This window comes from Aulonocara sp. 'chitande type north' Nkhata Bay, unplaced genomic scaffold (genome assembly GCF_057382095.1).
Source record: "Aulonocara sp. 'chitande type north' Nkhata Bay isolate Kocher_YH1m ecotype deep benthic unplaced genomic scaffold, A_spYH_male_GT1.1 unmapped_scaffold_20, whole genome shotgun sequence".
NCBI classification, from domain to species: Eukaryota; Metazoa; Chordata; class Actinopteri; order Cichliformes; family Cichlidae; genus Aulonocara; species Aulonocara sp. 'chitande type north' Nkhata Bay.
Genome location: NW_028234352.1, coordinates 237,496 through 256,972, shown reverse-complemented (window position 1 = coordinate 256,972; position 19,477 = coordinate 237,496). Strand labels below are relative to the sequence as shown.

The 19,477-nt window shown below is 43.2% G+C and overlaps 1 protein-coding gene across 1 annotated transcript in view; it reads left to right on the top strand.

Annotated features, from left to right (window-relative positions):
• Positions 1–10,052: 10,052 nt before the first annotated feature.
• Positions 10,053–19,477, top strand: part of ank2b (ankyrin 2b, neuronal) — a 152,624-nt gene continuing 143,199 nt past the window's right edge. Inside the window, exon 1 of the mRNA XM_086284934.1 lies at positions 10,053–10,194. Coding sequence (XP_086141060.1) covers positions 10,108–10,194 — 87 coding nt within the window. The 5' untranslated portion in view covers positions 10,053–10,107. The remainder of the gene's footprint in view (positions 10,195–19,477) is intronic.

Below are 19,477 nucleotides of genomic sequence, written 5' to 3'. Positions count from 1 at the left end.
GACATTGCGTTATATCGAGCACCGGCTGCCCAGTTAAACTGTGACTATCACCAGGTAACTAGGCGTGTTTCTTGAATTAGCAGCAGGTGTTAAACAGCTGACAGATGAGGAGGAGGATGCATGCAGGTAAACTGAGGGCCTGCTGAGCTGATCGCTGGTTTCGTGAGAAAAATGTCAGCTCGTTCTTTATGTTACAGAAGCACAGAGACACAAAACCAGGCGGAAAGAGACGATCGTTCGGTGAAAATGAGAATCTGCGAATGCAACATGTGGAACACGGAGAGTGGAATATGTAAACAAACCGGTTAATGTACCCCCTCGGTGCACTCTGCATGCTAACTGTTAGCAGAGCTAGTGAAATCTCTGAAAACATCTGAGCACTTTTGCAAACATGTTCTATGTTGACAACCTGACCAGACATACGGCGCGACATTCGCGGCTAAAACACTGTTAAAAGTGTAGCTGGTGACAGAAAAACGGGGTATTTTAAAACTACACCACCACCATTGCTGCCTGTGATTTGATCTGCATTCTGGGATAACTGGCTGCCCCAAGTCTACACAAGCAATCGATTATCTAGGATCGACCTGTTTTGACTTACTTTGCACGGCAACCAATCAAATGTTAGAGAAGCTGCATGGGCAGCGTTAACCCCGCCCCCTGAGTTTGATGGGTGAGGCTGACAGATAAAATTATTTCATGATGAGAGCCAGGCGTCAGGACTGCCAAAATGAAATAAATAAATATATCATTAAATAATTAATTAAATGTGTCAATAATTAAAATGTGAAATACATAAATAATTAATTAAATGTGTCAATAATTAATTAAATGTGTCAATAATTAATTAAAATGTGAAATACATAAATAATTAATTACATGTGTCAATAATTAATTAAAATGTGAAATACATAAATAATTAATTACATGTGTCATAACTATTTAATTAATTAATTCCAATTTTAATTAATTATTGCCACATTTAATTAATTATTTAATGGTGTATTTAATTAATGCATTATGGCAGTCCTGGCACTCCATAGAGACGCTGACAGATCGGTTTTCTTTCTTTCTATCGGGTTTGATTTTCTTTACTGGAAGAGATCAAATTATTGGTGGGGACACGTCACTTCCGTCCGTGACAATCTACGCCCTTGGTAAAAAACTTTGAAGTCCGAACTTTCAATGTGGCTGAAACAGACTCAGCGTTGCTGCAGCTTGTTGCTGTGTCAGCTCACATCAGTCATGTGATCTGGAGGTGCAGCGTGTCCGTGGACCACAGAGGGTTAATAACACTCACCTTCCTTCCATTTCCACAGTGTAACATCCACCCACCTGTGTAACATCCAAAATTCCCATGGTGTTGTTCAAAATGTGCTCTGGCACGATCATAAGCATCGCTTGCTGCTGAAAACAAGAAAAAAGCCGTCCTGCTATGGGCTGAACCATTTGTTAATGTGGAGGGGGGGACACTATGGAATATATCCAGTTCTAGCATTTATATTCACTGCTGACTGTAACTACGCTCAAACTGTTAAACTTATTTTAATAAACAACACTGTCATATGCAAAACTGGGGTGGCACTTGGGGTGGCAAGGGATCATTTTAGGGTGGCACTTGCCACCCCATGCCACCCTTCTAGATCCGCCCCTGCTGATGAAGCCAACAGGTTCGCTTCATTTGCAAAAAGCAGATATGAGTTTCTGAGGCCACAGTCTTCTGTGGCAGAAGGGGAATCAGGGGAAGCCCTGGAGGAGTCCACCACCCACCAGAAACAGGTCTGAGCTCTCACTGCAGTGGTAAAGGGGCTACACAGCCCACATGAGGCTGAGGGATGCAGCCTTCTGTCAGACTGTCACTAACACAGAGAAACACCCGTCTACACTCATACTCATGGGCACATACACCAATCAACCTAACCCCACTAACTGCTCGTCTTTGGACTGTGGGAGCCAGAGAACCCAGAGAGGACCCAGACATGGGGAGAGCATGCAAACAGCTTAGATGTTGGATTTGAACCCAGAACCTTCTTGCTGTCAGGAAACAGTGCCAACCACTTTTCCACTGTGCTGCCTGTTTGACTCTGATACACCCATTTTTGAGCTCTTAAAAACAGCCCTCCACACAACAGAGACAAACCATAAAGGACTTTGTGGCTTGTAGCAACCGAAGAAAGTTTAAGGTGCAAAATAAAGAGGTTGAAAGGAAAGTAATAAAGGAAACATGTAATTATAACAGTAATGTTGGCTGTGTATCACGTGTGGCATGTCATTGTGGGGCTGGCCTCTGTTGGGATTGAGAATATGTGATGGCGGGGGCAGGGTTGGTTACTGGGGTTTATCCTGATCTCCTGTTTAGTGGAACTGTGCTCCTTTGAATCCACAGCACTAACCTGGCACACACACATAAAATGCATCATTGCTACAGAGCACAGCAGGACTCATTATGAGTGGTGGGGCAGGCTGGATGGTGTTGAGGAGTCGTATCGCAGTGACATTGGCTCCCCTGCTTCACTCTCTCCTGCCCCACTAATGCAACTCACTAATCCCTCTGTCCCCTTTAGGTGGGGCTCACGCTGACAAGATAAAATAAGCTGCACGACTGGTGGGTGGGGGCTGTGCTGTCAGCCCCCCTGGGTCTGCTCCTCTGTGATCCTCAGTGGGCCAGTATGCCTCTCCTGGTAGCTCCATGGGGGATGGTGTGGTGGGTTGGTGGGTGCCATGGCGACTATGTGCGGACTTCACATTTTTGTCTGCTGTGACAGCTCCTTGATCTGGGCGGGGCCAGTGGGGTGTGGGGGCTGGTAGGTCCTTTGTGGGGCTTTGGACGTTGCCTGCAGGCACGTGCAGAGGGGGGGGCTAGAGGGGCTTGAGCACCCGCCCCTTTCCTGATGGGTGCCCAAGGTGCCCTTTTGTTGAGGCAACTTTAAAAAAAAAAAAAAAGATTATTATTATTTTAATGTGTGTGTGTGCGGAGTCCTGTCTGTGCCCCTCAACAATAATATTTAACTATTAATCACAGTTTTGCTAAATAAAAGGATCTGGCTTGCATCAGTCACATGATCACATTTAACCAATGATCGCCCTTGACGGCAGAACGCGCTGGTTACGAGCCGGGAACGAGCTCACAAAGAGCACGCGCATTTTTAGCGGTCCGGAGCTGTAGGAGAAACACAAGTTAACTCAGAGACACAGACTGATGCGACACAACCAGTAAGTAGGTGTACAGCGCACACTGTAGTGTGTAGCACCCAGGAGTATTAGCTTATTACGTACATGTTGGTAAGCTGTCTTGTTGCTACTGACGAACTGAAACAAACGAGCGTGCTGTGTGTGCAACAGCGCGACAAACATTACCTGTCCTTTTATTAACTGCACAGGTAGTGCTGGTCACAGCTGCTGGCTACCTGTGTAAGGCTGTCATGGGTCTGTAGCTCTGTCACTGTTTTAGGGAACATATTTAGTTTTAAAGTATTTAGAAACATATTTAGTTTTAAAGTAAGTTTCCGGGCTTTTCCTGCCTTTCTGGAGGGATTATATTTCACTAAAAACGATCTAATATGCATGTCCACATAATTATGCATTATTATAATTATAATATATTAAAAACACACGCTGTATTTTAAAGAACATACATTAAGAAGCAGATTATATTAGATTTATATTTTAAATAAGACAAAAGTTGGATTTTACAGCAGTAAAATGATTGTATCTCTACAGTTTAAACATGTAATAAGCTTTGCCTCTGCACAGAGTGGATAGTGAAACACATGGAATCATCATAAATACATTATTTCATATTTATTACTTCCCCCTCCTCTTTGCTTTATTATTGTAGCTCTAGTAATAAATAATAATGTAAGGATTCTGGATCAGCACCATGATGCCCATAGTATATACAGTATTCTGAAGAAGGTCTAAAGTGTCACTGTGTGTGCGTGCATGTGTGTGTTTTATTTAGATGGATTTAAAAAAAAAAAAAATTACTCATGATATAACATTGTGCAGACATGCCTGGTAAGGACATGAGGAGGAAACAGTAGGAGCTGTGTGAGGCTACTAAAGGCAGGGCTATAACATTTTTCTGTCATCATTTTATTTTAGATTAAGTGTAAGAGTTGTTAGGTGTGGATAATTAGATTATAGTTTATTGCAATAGCAAGTTGTGCCTTGTTCTCACATAGACAGCAAGTGGAGAGTGATATATGAAATGATGGGATGGAAGGAAGAAGAGAAGCAAAGAGTGATTCACAGGCAGAGCCTAAGCGCTGTCACCAATCTTTGCATCTTGTTATTATCTCACGACACTTGTTTAATCAGCTACCATCTCTCCTGTGGACTTTTTACTGTCTACAGTCTCAGACCAACACAGCCCTGCCCTCCAGCACTATCCACAGCAACCCCTCAACAGCAACATTGTACCCATCAGGTAAAGCATCGGCTACGTTTGCTTTGCCTTGTTGCCCATATTAGATTCTTGATGAATGTGTGTTGTTGTTATTCAGCCTGGTTCAATGTGCCCCTTTCTAACTTTGAGCACCCGCCCCTTTAAACCTCTCTGCACAGCCCTGGTTGCCTGAATATTGTCAGGCAGCTGGGTGCTGTGCCTCGACCCTTTCTTCCTTTGCATTTGTGGTTTGGTGCCATAAATGCACAACATAGAAGAGCCACCTCGACGGGACAACACTCAGCGGTTCATCTGTCTCTCTTCCACAGCATGTCTTTATCCTGTCTTCCTTCTCTCACCCCAACCAATCACAGCAGATGGCCCCGCCCCTCCCTGAGCCTGGTCGGAGGTTTCTTCCTGTTAAAAGGGAGTTTTTTCTTCCCACTGTCGCCAAAGTGCTGCTCATAGGGGGTCATATTGTTGGGTTTTTCTCTGTATGTATTATTGTACGAGCTACCTTACAGTATAAAGCACCTTGAGACGACTGCTGTTGTGATTTGGTGCTGTGTAAATAAAACTGAATTGAATTAAGAAACAACTCTTAGATTCCTCACATGATTCTCCTGTATTCCTACTGGACGCCAAGGTAATATAACATGGAAGTGTGTCGCAGTGCCTGGTGGCCACATGTTACCCATAAACTGTCAACCTGACCGTACTGTAGCTACGTCCAAAGACTAGTTAAAGATTAAAGCGTTTTTGGGGGTTAAATCTGACATAAAGAAAGAAAGAATAACATTAAAGTCGATTCTTTTGATCACTGTAGTTCTACTTTGAGGATATGACGTGTAAAAACCCTCAGTTGTGGCTGGTGGATCTCACATTCCTGGTCTTTGTAATTCCAGTTCAATGAAGCCTCATTTTCACCTTTTTCCAGGTAAATTTTCCCAACTGTTCTAATGTCCATGCTGTGGCATTGTCCCATCATTTGTATTTCCTGTTAATGGATTTTTAATATGGTCTGGGAAATTACTATATATGAGTAACTTCCTGTTGTATTGCAGCTTAAGGCCATTGTCACTGAAATAAAGCCCAAGTTGTAATAGTTTCCTTTCAGAACGAGGAAAAGGAAGAAACCCAAACACTGCTCAGTGGATGAGTCCGTCCTGGAATAAATACCAGGACAAAACTAAAAAGAAGAGCTTGTTTCCTCGAAGCAACAACAGAAAGCTCTTTGTCTCTACAGATGTTTCTGGGAAACACGTTAACAATATTTAAACATTTGTTCTTAATAAACGTTTTTACTTAATGATGCTTTATGATATTTCTATCTGACCTAATGCAGCAGCGTATCCACATGAACTCTGCAGTGTTTCTACCCAGAGGCCACCGTGGTCCTTCTTTACTAATGCTGAGGGTTTTCTCCCAGCCGTGATAGCCTTTGACAGGTAAACTGAGTCATTCCAGCCCAGTGCAAAAATAACCTCCCTGTCTGCTCTTAACTTCACGCATCGATGCTAAAACGTTGCATAACTGAACCTGCAGACTGTGATCCTGTAGCTGTCGAGGAGAGGGCTTGATGCCGTCCATCTTCTGCTCAATTAACAACGCCTGCAACCTTTTGAGCCTTGGTCCTGCTACAGTCACAAATATAACATCATCACTCTTTATTTGATCCACTACACTGCTGTCATTTCTGTTATGGCCCCACAAGGTCACTGAATTCTGTCATTCTTCTCCAATCCATGGTTTTCAGTCACTGGTGGGCAACATTACTCTACCACGACTGCAAACAGTGGACAGTTGGTAGGTAGTCCTGCAGGACGCCTGTCTCGAGCCAAGGCTACTTGGAACATCTCTCCATGGAGGAACAATGAAGACATGAAGAGAAACTATAAATCTTTGGGACTTGTGCTCCAACAGCTTTGTTTAAAGGCCTGAAAGTGGCGACGTCTCTCCCAGAGCTCCAGCTCAGTGACATCTATGTGTGCCTTGTATGCTTCAGCTGACGCTGCTGCCAGGATGAAAGCTGTCAAACCGAGCACAGCTACATGTTCCACCTGGATGGGTAAATAATGTGTTTGAGGTGAGAACAATCAGGAAAGCTCGCCAGCGGCTTTACTTCCTGAGGAGGCTGAGGAAGTTTGGCATGAACGCCAACATCACCTCAAATTTCTACAGGTGTGCAGTCGAGAGCTTGCTGACGAGCTGCATCACAGTTTGGTACGAAGCTGCTCTGCCAGCAGCCGTAAATCACTACAGAGGGTGAAGGCAGCAGAGCACATCACTGGCACGAGGCTTCCTGCCATTCAGGACATTTATCTCCAGCGGTGCCTCCATAAAGCACACAGCATCATCAAGGACCACAGCCACCCAGCACATCAGCTGTTCTCCTTGTTACCATCGTTACAGGAGTCTGTCTGCTCGGACTACAAGACTCAAAAACTGTTTCTACCACCAAGCCGTACGACACCTCAACCACAACACTTAAACACACACAACACAGCACTCAGAAGCTACCTGCAGCTTCACAAGTACTCTGTTTAATCTGCACTGGTCACTCCACTTTATTGTCATTGATATTTATATTTAAAAGTGCAATACTGAAATTTTCTGCTGCTCATTCCTGTGCAATGTCCCATCTGCCCTCCCGTCATATTTCTCTTCAAGATTTTCTTATTTAATCACTAGTGTACATATATTTATAGATACAAATATATTTAGTCATCTTTTCTCTTTTACCATGTCTCTCTAATATTTGCTCCTTACTATTTTTCTATTTTCTTTATTATTTTATTTTATTATATTTTCTCCTACTGTATCAAGCTGCCGAGTGACTGCTGCTCGTCAAACACATTTCATTGCAATGTTGACCCTGTGCTAACTTGCATATGACAAATAAAACTGAAAACTGAAAAGAAGAAACTGGTCGTTGTTAAAGGAAAGGTAATCTCCACATAAGCAGCTTAGATGACCTTCCACGTGTAAATCTTACAATGTGTTGACTTGGACATGAACAGTGTAGGACCAGAAAAGTCCCAGCAGTGTTAATTTGTCACATTAATGTAAAATGAAGTATTTTTCTGATGTTGGGTTAATCGTTCCTACAGTTTAAATGAGCCGTCACTGATGTTCACATGTGGCAGCCATACTCTACGGCTTCTGTAAATAAACACTGATTACTGAATCCAGTTTTGGCTACATTAAACTCAAAGACGTTCAAAGGATGGCTGGAAAGCTACAGACTGCAGTACTGTTTGGCACCAGTAGCAAAGTATGTCTGTTGTGGAGTTGTAGACATGTAACTTGAACATGTTTGTAACTTTTTACTAGCATTTTGTTTACTATGTTTCAGATCTATGGCACTAAATGGGGGACTGACCACGTTTTTGACCTTGACTGGACTTACTGGGTCCAGTAAAGATATCATAGCCAAAGGTGGCTCTGCTTCCAGTTCTGGCTTATAGGAAGATCTCTGAAGGTTGGGTGTAATCCTCTCCTGACTTTGGATCACTCTCTTAGATCTAAACCTCCAGCTCTGGACTCGCCATCCTCAAAGACTGCTCCATAAGAACACAGGCATGTGTGAACAGCCCACTCCTCCTTTGGTCAATGGCACACACTTTTAGACGATGTGTATTCAGCATCTGGCAAGAGTGGAATCAACTGGGGCTCTTTCTAAATTGGCGTCACCATTGATTGTGGTGGTGGCAGCAGCTCATTCTGCTGGCTCTGTGTAACAGGGTCATAAATCACATTGTTATAATGTGTTCTAAACCCCCAAACTGCTCCTTTTATACCTGACTTTTAGGACCTCCAAGCCTGTAGTTGTGTTCATTATCAGTTAGAGCCCCTCCTCGTTCTTTTCTTCTTCTTCGGTGCAATCCTATAAATACAGTGTACCCCTTTTGCCTCTCCCCTTTTCTACAATCCCCCTGTGGGAGAGGTGGGTGTCATTTCTTTCCAACACTTTAAAACACACATATAATGCATATTTAGCCACCTGGATGTTTCTGGTTGCAATTTTAGTTCGATTATTGTCATTATTAAGCCTGTTTTTGTTAGATGTTATAAGTGTGTCGTATGTGTGTATCATAAATGTGTTTTAGGCGCCATAAATGCTAGCATGAATATATACTCCTTGCTAGCTTGGGAGCTGTGGTGGGTTGAACTAACCCTCTTCCCCACTGTTTGTATTTGGTCGTAGGAGCTGGAGTGGGCAAATTATTTACTGGGAGGTCTTTCTTTCTTTTACCTTTTTTATCAGACACAACGCAGAATCACACCGGTTACATCTGCAGCTCATCCATCACCTGTTCTTCCCATCACTTAATGTTTTTGCTGCAAGACGTTGGAGTGAGTGCCATCTATTTTGCTGTTGTTTGGAGGCATTTTAGTTCAGTGAGAGACAGGAGGTCACGCAACAAACTGCTCAAACGAGTGGAAGCCGCTGCCCTCTGCTCGTCAGCTGGGAAACCTGGATCTCCCTTGTTGTGTTAACAGACCTCTCTGCATTGAATCATACCTGTTATTAACCTCTGTCTCTCTTCCACAGCATGTCTTTATCCTGTTTTTCTTCTCTCACCCCAACCAATCACAGCAGATGGCCCCGCCCCTCCCTGAGCCTGGTTCTGTCGGAGGTTTCTTCCTGTTAAAAGGGAGTTTTTCCTTCCCACTGTCGCCAAAGTGCTGCTCATAGGGGGTCATATGATTGTTGGGTTCTTCTCTGTATCTATGAAGCGCCTTGAGGCGACTTTTGTTGTGATTTGGCGCTATATAAATAAAATTGAATTGTCAGGGTCAAAGTTCAGAGGTAAGTTTGTTCAGCAAATGAATGACAATAAATCATACATGTTTGCTGATTCACAGATTGACAGCCTGGAGGAACAGGGCTGTGTCGTTCCTGTGATGCGATTCAGCTTTATTTTAGTATTCATTTATTTTATTAGCTTTATTTCAGCCACTCAAACAAAACAACATTATATTAAAACAGAGTGCAGGTCTCATCCAACCATAGTTAAATATGTGCCAACTGATTCAGTACGTTTCATGTAGAAATATCTGTGGCAACCTTTTGTTGCAGCAATGATCTCAAAACACAAGGGGGGGGGGGCTAAGATGAATGTCTGCTGTGAGGACAGGGGGTGTGCATGTGCTCAAGTCACGTGACACGTCATTTACGCAACATTTGGTCGATTTCAAAGTTACAGTGAGATAAAATCATGTTATGGATTGCACTCAGTATATTGTGCCGACATGGTGAGATTGTGTCTGTCGAGCCGAGGAGAGCGTCGCAGTGCCAAAAGCTGTAAAATGAACTATCAGGCTGGAGTGTGCTGCCACAGCACAGAGCAGTCACAGAGTCCTGCAGGCAGAAGAGGAGTGATCGTGTTAGCCACCTTACAAAACAAAAAGACATGAAGTGAAAAGCAGAGCGCAGAGTGTGGCAGAAGAAGACAGACTGGGCCAAGTCCTGCATGTGCGAGAGCGAGCGAGACCCGGGACAACGTCATCCGCCTCGCCTGGACTAGTCCGCCGGCCGGAGGAGGGACAGTGGCTGCACTGTGCAGCCGAAGACTCACTTTGATCGCACAGGAGACGAGCGACGCAACCGGTCCACCGTCCGTGCAAACTGCGCCAGGCAGCGTATTGCACGCTGGAGGACACCGAGGAAAGTCACAGTAGGAGCGGCGCTTAGTGAGAGGTGATGTCGGGGGGACATGGCTTCTTCTCCGGTCACCCCAGCATCGCTTGAAGGAGAAACACCTTCACCCACCGGGAACGAGGAGCCCGCGACCACCCGACAGGTACGACACGCCTCCGAGACCCTCTGCGCGCCCGGTAACGTTGTAACGTTTTACCGAAGTTCATTCGCAAACACACCAGTTTAAGATGGACCCGAGAATCAGCACACGGGAGCACTGGTGTCTGACTCAGCAGAAACGGCGCGACGTGCGTGTAATGCTTCGTATTTGATAACGATGGAATAATTCTTTAAAATAAGCACACAGATAAACACTGGTGGGTGGAAAAGCTCGTGTTTTGGTGAAATGAGTCCCGCCTAGTCCGGTCTACACCTCATTCAGCAAACATCTGAGTCACCCTGAGACGCCAGTGCGCGTCCTTGTGATGCAAAAAGCCGTAAGTGACACGCTGTTTACACGCAGGAGCAGTTTAACACATGCAGGTTGTGCCAGTAGGCGTTTCCTTCAATGTGACACCAAACGTGTAAATCAGTGCTGGGAGCGGATGTTGGACCTGATCAGTCTTAATCTGACAAACTGTAGTTCCTGCTCTGTTTCTAATTCAGCCCCATGACAGACAACCAGCATGTTCTCCTGTCACGTGTTATTGACACGCACATATTTAGTCCGTGTGTGGGATGTTAAAGGTGAGTTTGTTCAGGGCACGATCAGACTGAGGCCATTTCAACAGGTGCAAGGAAGTGTTAGTGTGGTTACTACGGCAGCACTGATGCCCTGATGAGTGCACATGGCTGGAATGAAAAGTCAATGCTATGTATAGCATGAACTACTTGTTGTCTAAGGCGGTGCAGAGAGTGAGCAGGAAATATCTGAGGTTGGATATTTCAGTACATACAGAGCTGTGCAGAGACATTAGGATCTTAAACTATTGTCTGTATCTGGCAAAGCGAGAATCTGAGCCTTGTGTACAAACTGTCTGGTGTTTGTTCTGGCAGGAATATGAAACTACTGTGCACAGCATGCTTATTAAGATGGCCCAGGACCAGGTCATCTTGCAGGATGGTAGTGTTACATCGAGAAGGTTCCTCTTTAATTGTTGGATTTCTGTGTGAGTTTTCTCCCTGTGCCTCTGTGGCCTCTCCCCACAGTATCTGTGTTTGTGTTTAAAGTGTTTAAAGTACAGCACTAGATGATCGTATGGGTGAATGTGACTTGTTGTAAAGCACTTTGAGTTGTTGTCTATATAAAGTCTAAATGGAAATCCACTTATGTGCAGAGGACCAGAAGATCCAGCGCATCGAAATAAAAAGTTCTTTGCTTAAACAATGAATTGTGCGATAAAATATTAATTTACAAATTCATTTTTAAGTTATTTTATTTATTCAATACAAAAGTAATTTATTATCTAGTAATTTAATTGAAAAGAAAATTCTGTTGGTTTTTGTTTTTTGCCCTTCTCCCCCGTCCCTCTTCTCAGCTGTTTCTCTTTCTTTCCCCCAGTCAAGTCTGTCCCGTATTCAGTAAGTGAAAATAAAATAAACAATAAAAGGTGAATCAAATGGACCATTACGGCAAGGCTGGGATGGTCAGTTTGGTAAAGTAAATCCGTTGGGCATCTTTCTTTGCCTTTAGACAACAATTCTGATGCAAAAGAGCCAAACGGGACAGGCAAAAAAATAAAATAAAATAAAATAAATATTTATAAATCAGTATTTGAAAATAAATTATTATTCCATTAATAAATACTTCAAATCAGAAAAAAAAGAAATAAAATCTCAATAAAAACCTCACATCAAAAATCCTTTTCCTGTGTCGTCTCATGTCCAACATCTGTGTAGGCAGAGTGTAAACACAGAGGCTGAATGGCCTTTGCTATAGGTGCAAAGCTAAGACTGTCTAACCAATGACAGAGCTCCTTACCTCGCACCGGCTAATTTGCATTGCTCCGGGATTTTGGAAATTTATCCATTTATTCATTATGATGTGCTTCAGCAGAAACACACACACACACACACACACACACACATATATATATATATATATATGTTGTGTGTGTATATCTATGTATATCTATATATATCTATGTATATCTATGTGTGTGTGTGTGTGTGTTTCTGTGGTTCAGCATCATAATGCTGAACCACAGAAACACACACATATATATATATATATATATATATATATATATATATATGTATATATATGTATATGTATATATATGTATATATATTAGGGGTGCAACGATACTCGTATCGATATTGAACCGTTCGATACAGTGCTTTCGGTTCAGTACACATATGTATCGAACAATACAACATTTTTAATTTATTTCATCAACTTTCCTTCTGACGATGCTGTCTGTGTTGAGCGCTCAGTGAATCTGCGTTCGACTACTCCGCCTAGGCTGCACTGTCGAGCACAGATCCACTGAGCGCAGCGCAAGCTAGCGAGACAGAAGTTAAGCTCGTTGCAACATGGCAAACGAACCTCCCCCACCCTCATTCAGATCTGGCCTTTGGAACTATTTTGGTCTTCATGTGACGTATGACCCTGAAGGTAAGCGCGTCATGGACTAAAGTAAAACAGTATGTTGGATGTGCCACGCAATGCTCAATTACATGGGTGGGAACTAGTGTGTTAGCGCAGTTAGCTCGTTAACGTGTTGACGCCGTCCAGCCCCACGCACGGGGCGATCCGCGGTCGCTCGTTAACGGAGTTTTGCCGTGTTGTGGCGTTAAGGTCATTTCAGATTAACGCTGACAGCACTAGTGGGAACACAACGAATATGACTGCACATTTACTCCGACATCATCCTGGTGCAAAGACAAGTGGAAGCAGACAAAACAACAAGCACCATGCTACAAACTTTACCCGAGTCATTTAGACAGCCGTTAGCACAGGATTCTCCTTATGGGGACCTGATATGTTTAATATGCTGCTGAGAATATAGCCCAGAAGAAGCGTATAGTAGAGCTTTTATTTTGAAAGAGACATTTCTCTGTAATAAACTCTCTTTTCCAAAGATGAGCGATTCCTCCACCAGATAGATTTATTTATTTTTTATTACTTTGTTGTTTCAGCAACATTAAATTTAAAAACTGTACGTTTGAGTTAAAATATATATTTATAATTTTAATAACTGACAAATTAAAAAGGCATGAACATTTTTTTTGTATCGAAAAAATATCGAACCGTGACACCAAAGTATCGAACCGAACTGTGAATTTTGTGTATCGTTGCACCCCTAATATATATGTGTATATGTGTGTGTGTATTTATACATCAATCCATTTTCTTGCTTATGGAGTTCAGGGCCTGGGACCTACTCCATGTCAGCTTTCAGTGTTTATGAACATGAACATTATGAACTCATGACTCCCTTGGGAAGCCTATGGTTTTTCATAGGCAGGGGATATTTGTTTTATCACAGTTCATTACCAAACAGAGCAGGGTTCTAGTTGATTTGTGGCTTTTAGGATATTATGTACAGGTGTGTAAAAGTGGAGTGAATATAATTACAAACAGCAATGCTAGTGGAGTGATGACAGACAGGGCGGTTGGGGGGTGGTGAACAGTTTGCCAACAGTTCTGCCCCTGTAGAGAAGGACATCTGCCATTTCTTTTTCCTTTTAGTCAAACAATTCAGGTAGTGATGAAAGAAAATCAGACTGTGGCAGTGCTTGCAGCAGGTAACGGAGTGATAATGCAGAGTTTTTACTGCAGTGGACAGTCCCTAGTGTGACCATCGCTGGAACCAACCAGCTGATTTACACCATGGCAGCAGTTATCAGTGAAGTTCTTGGCTGCAACATGAACAATCTCAAGTAGCAATGCTACTGAACTTGCTGGAGAACTTTTAGTTCAGGCCACTTGATGAGTTTCACACAGTACTGCATATTATTTTATTAGGTTGGCACAAATGTAGGATTGTGTTTGTGATATCACGATGTGTCTGTTTCCTTTTCATATTACACTAAAGAGATCATCGCCTACAAGCCTCCGTAAACGAACAGCATGTCTATAAAAGCCCATTCATCATCCAGCCCTCCTGCTCAAACACAACCATGTAGCGCTCATCCCTCCACCCGTCTCATTCAGCATCCACACACATGTTGCAGGGAACGGGAAATAGAGTAGAGCAGCAAAGCTTGATTTTCTTTAGGATTGGTTAAACTAAAAGACGTTGACAAGGAATTTTAAGGGTTTTAGGAAGCATAAAACCGAAATCAGTTGTATTGGATACGAGTATAAATGAGTGCTTAGGCTCATGCAAGAAAAAACATCTTAGACAGGATATGACAAAACGTACTGTGATACAATTCTTCATTACTACAGCTCATTGAGTGCTTTTGTAAAAAGTCAAATCTGTGTGCTCCATTAAACCCTGTAGAAGTTGTTTCGAATGCTGACAGTGGACAAACAAAGTTGTCATTTAGCTTAAACATTAACAGTAGAAAAGGCCCGATAGGAATCTAACATCCTTGGAATCAAGCTGTGGGAGTGAGTTTTGAAACCTTTCTGTAGGACTGCTTTAAACTTGCCTTCTTGGTGATGTGTGTCTGATGTCTTGTTTGACTTGAGCAGATTCTTTACGTGCTTTAAGTTTCTAACACATTTGCTTTAACCAGTAATTGAAACTGCTGAGTAGGAAGTACTAAAGTGGGTGTTGAGCATGTTGGGTGTGTCCTTATTACCTGTTTCGATGTTTTCTTTTAATTGAAAGCGTTTCATGAATATGAAATGCTTCTGCGTAATGTTAAACGTTATAAAATATTCTTATGATTTAAACTCTGTATTCATGGCTTATTCTTTCCTGGCCTTTCCTGTAAGCACTTTTATGCTCGGTGGTAAAATATCACAGAACTAGCAGTTTGGCGAGTGTCATACCGCCTGGATTAGTGGCTCAGCTGGTAATTCAGAGATTTATGTAGCTTAGTTTGCTGTGTCATGCTGATTTGGGGAGACTGGACACAGACCTGAGTCATTCTCTTCTGGGTGATCACAGTGGTTACTCTCCTCCCTTCCTCATCTCACCCTGCAAAGAAATCTTTGTTGTTCTGCCTTGACCTCTTCCTCTGTGTTAGTTTGCTGTCCTTTCATTAGCTAGCTTTAGGACTTCTCCTCTCCTCCATGAATGTATCCCCACTAATCCCATTACATGCTTGTCCTTGTCCCACATTTATCAAACATACTTTTTAAAATCAAACAGTTAGAAATGACATTCATTACTTCATTATGTAACATGTCCCTGTGATCTAAACAGCCTGTTAGCCCTCGGAGCACATTTAAGTAAATTGAAATAATTGTGCCGATAAATTGGATTTGAAAGCTCTTATTCTAATTTTCTGTTTTGATGATATTTGGGATATGCTGTTTATGTAGAACAGCTAAAACTAGTTCTTTATATTCCCATATAAATGATAAACACACATTATTTACAAAACACTGCCCGGTGGACGCCAAAGGACGGCCTGTTTTGATTACGCTGGGATCTTTTTGGAGCGCACATTTTTGGTCTACGATCAAAGCTGCCACACCACGCTGGATTAATCTCCCAGTAGCTGAGTTTATGAAGTCATAAGAAAGGAATGTCCCACACGTTCCTGCTGTTACACCATATTTGGACTGGGACACCTTTGCTAACCTCTGTTGCTCAATGACACACTGATTTGAATCTGGAGGCGCTGGCGACATATTTGCAGCAGTGTGGGTTCACAGAGGCTGTTTGGACTCTGAGCATGTGACACACCAGTAGCGTGCCACACTGGGCCTCTCGGGGTGGCGTACAGTGTCACTGTGTGTGTCTATTTAAGTGTTTGTCGTGTAAATGAGGACAACCAAGATATGTGAAGTATAGAGTGGTGTACCACAGTGACAGGTTAATGTCAGTGTGAGTGTGTAGCAGTTTGTGTGGCCAGAGAAGGTCAGCAGCCTCCAGAGGACAAAGCGCTTGTGTTCTTCCACAATCGCCCGTTTGATCAGACAGATCATTTGGCATCTGTCAGGCTAAAAACAACAACACAACATGAAACCAAGCATACGCTCTGCAGTCCTGCAGCTAACTCCTGACAGTCTGTCTGCTGTAGGCTGAAGAAATCAGGGGCTCATTCATCTGCACCTGTCAGCGTCTTTATGCTAACAATAGATCAAACAGTATGTGTCCACAGGATGTGTAATGTTGAAGGTTACCGTACATCCTTATCTCCAGCACTGAGAATCAGTTATCACTGATCGCTGTCTCTGCTTTGTTTTGACATGTTTCATATTTATATATTTCATATTTATAAGGTAAATACCCTACAACATTACAGAGAAGAAGAAGTAACCCCAGGCTCGGTGAGGGGCAGCCATCTGCCGTCACCAGCTGGAGGTGATGAGTGGAAGACTCGATAGGCCACTCTTATTTTCATCCACTGCTTTGTTACCTCGACACGATGTTTTGGATCATCATCATGCTTGAACATCCATCTTCATGGGACGAAGGTTCCTCGTCACAGTACGATACGCGGTCCTGTCTATTGGCCCTCCATGCAGGGAGGTCATGTTGTGCTCTTAGCAGAAAAGTGACCCATGTTTCCACCGCTTTACTGTGGGGGTGGTGTTCTTTGGTTTTTAGTGATTGTGAGGACGTTTTCACAGACAAACCATCACAAAAAAACCCCATTAAGTGCCAAAATAACATAAACCTGTAGTTTTAAAATTTTTAAAAAACTTCTCAACAGAAAATCTGTTTAAACAAAAAGGTTTTGAAGTGCTTTTTAAAAGAATGGACAGAGTCAGCTGTAGACTGGTGCAGAGCCTTGGTGGTTTCTCTAATCCAGCACAGAGGCCAGTACATTAATCTAAATGCAATGACGGAAACGCATTGATAATTTCTTCCAGTTCAGCAGAGGAGACCATGTTTCACAATTTAGAAATGTTAGGAGTGAGATAAAGATTTTACACAGTTGAAACTCAGAGAAGACTCAAACATTACACCAAGATTTTGAATGCTGAACTTAGCATGTGAACAAAAACAGAATAGAATGCGTTTTATTGTCACTACACACATGCACAATAAGCTTCAGAGCATCTCCTATTCAGTGCAGACGTGGGAAAGAAAGGGGGGTGAGTTGCACAGTTCTGCAGCACTATCTACAAATATAGAAACAAAACATAGTGCGATATATTACAGTGTGGGTTACTGCACGTAAATTAAGTGTTGCACTGTGGTGATGATAGTTGTGTAGTCTGTGTGTAGAGGTCCTAGATTGGGGGGTGGAACTGTGTTTATCATGTGTGAGTTCAGGCTGGTTATGGGTCTGTGGGTCTCCTTGCTGATGCACCTGTAGCGCCTCCCTGAGGGAAGCAGGCTGAACATGTTGAAACCAGAGTGGGAGCTGTCCTTGATGATGTTTGCTGCTCTGCTGAGGCAGCGGGAGGAATAAATGTCCTTCAGGGAGGGGAGAGGGCAGCCGATGATCTTCTGTGCTGTCTTGACCACACTCTGAAGCCTCACTCTATCCGCCTTAGTGCAGCTGCCGTGCCATACTGTGATGCAGTAGGTTAGCAGGCTCTCAATGGACGAGCGGTAGAAGGTCAGCAGCAGGTTGGAGTTCAGCTTGTACTTCCTGAGGACTCTCAGGAAGTGCAGCCGCTGTTGGGCCTTCTTGACGACCGCTGAGATGTTGTCTGTCCAGGAGATGTCAGCAGAGATGAGGACACCAAGGAACCGGGAGGTGTGGACCCTCTCCACACGCTCCCCGTTGATGTAGAGGGGGGCCAAGTCAGTGCCTCCTGACGTTGACAATGACCTCTTTGGTTTTCTTAGTGTTCAGTCCCAGGCTGTTTTCTGAACACCATGCTGCCAGCTTCAGGACTCTGTATGCTGAATCTTTCATCCGGGCTGGACTTCTTATTCTTGACTGAACTTGGCTTTGCCCTGGTGAGTTCTTTTCTTTCTCAGAACCAACCCGATTCACCTTTCTGAGCTCACCCCGGTCCACTGACAGAGGTGGAGGGCCAGCTTCAGTTTTTAAAAACAAATTTCGATGTCGGCCGCTGTCATCATGTACCCCAGCTTCGAGGTGCAGTTATTGGAACTGAACTGAACCTCATTTCTTTGCGCTGTGGTGTATCGCCCCCCGAAATTTGTTACGGATTTTATTTCTGAATTTGCTGACTTACTGGGGAGTGTCGTCTTACGCTATGATCGTATTTTAATTCTTTGTGATTTTAACTTCCACGTTTGTTGCGAGGACGGCTCACTAGTCAAAGACTTCCTTGCTCTTATGAATTCGTTTAATCTCACCCAGTTCGTAAGTGATCCAACTCACACAAAAGGTCACACACTCGACTTGGTACTGTCCCGTGGTTTGGATATCTGCATCACGGACATTAAGGACTTCGGGATTTCGGACCATTTTCCGGTTTTGTTTAATACTGTTATTAACAATGTTGATTTGTATAGTGATGGTTCTCTACGGCAAACGCGCTCGATGAGCTCTCAGTCACTTGCTCATTTCACTGCTGCTTTTCTTGATTCTCCTCTTTCTGATGTTAATGGTATTGCAGATTTATCAGCGGAGGAACTTGCCAACCTTCTTAATACTACATGCGCCGACATTCTTAATTCGGTGGCACCTCTGAGGACAAAAAGTGCCAAATTGTTACGCCAACCCTGGCGTAATGACCCTACCGGCGCCCTTAGGCGTGGATGTCGGCGCGCTGAGCGAAAATGGAAAAAAGATAAACTCCATGTCTCTCTGGACATGCTTCGTAAATGTCTATCTAGGTATCAAAAGTCTGTTAAAGCTGCTAAATCTGCCTCCTTCTCTGGTATTATTTGGTCTAACTGCCATAATCCCCGAGCCCTTTTTAGTATTTGTAATTCCTCGATAAACCCTTGCCCCTTTACTTGTAGGGATGCCTCTCCTGTACTTCGTGATAATTTTTTTAAATATTTCACTGACAAAATTTAAGTTCTGAGGGCGTCTCTCTCATCTTGAGTCGTTGTTAGTTTCTGACCCTGTTCCAGTCCCTGAATGCTTGACTGTCCTTCAACAGTTCAATCCACTGTCTTATTCTCATTTAACAGCTATAAGTGATCATCTCTAACTCCCCCCGTGATATCGTTCCCTCTCGTTTTCTTAAGGAAGCTTTGCACACTATCGGTCCCTGTATCCAACTTTTACTAAATGTATCCCTGTCATCAGGTTGTGCACCGTCAGTATTTAAGCGCGCTGTCGTGCAACCCATTATAAAGAAAAAGGATCTTGACCCTAGTGCTCTAACTACAGACCGATCTCCAAACTCCCTCTTATATCCAAAATTCTGGAAAACGTGGTTCTAAAACAACTTCAGTCCTTCCTTGATACTAACGGTATCAGTGAAAGTCAGTCTGGCT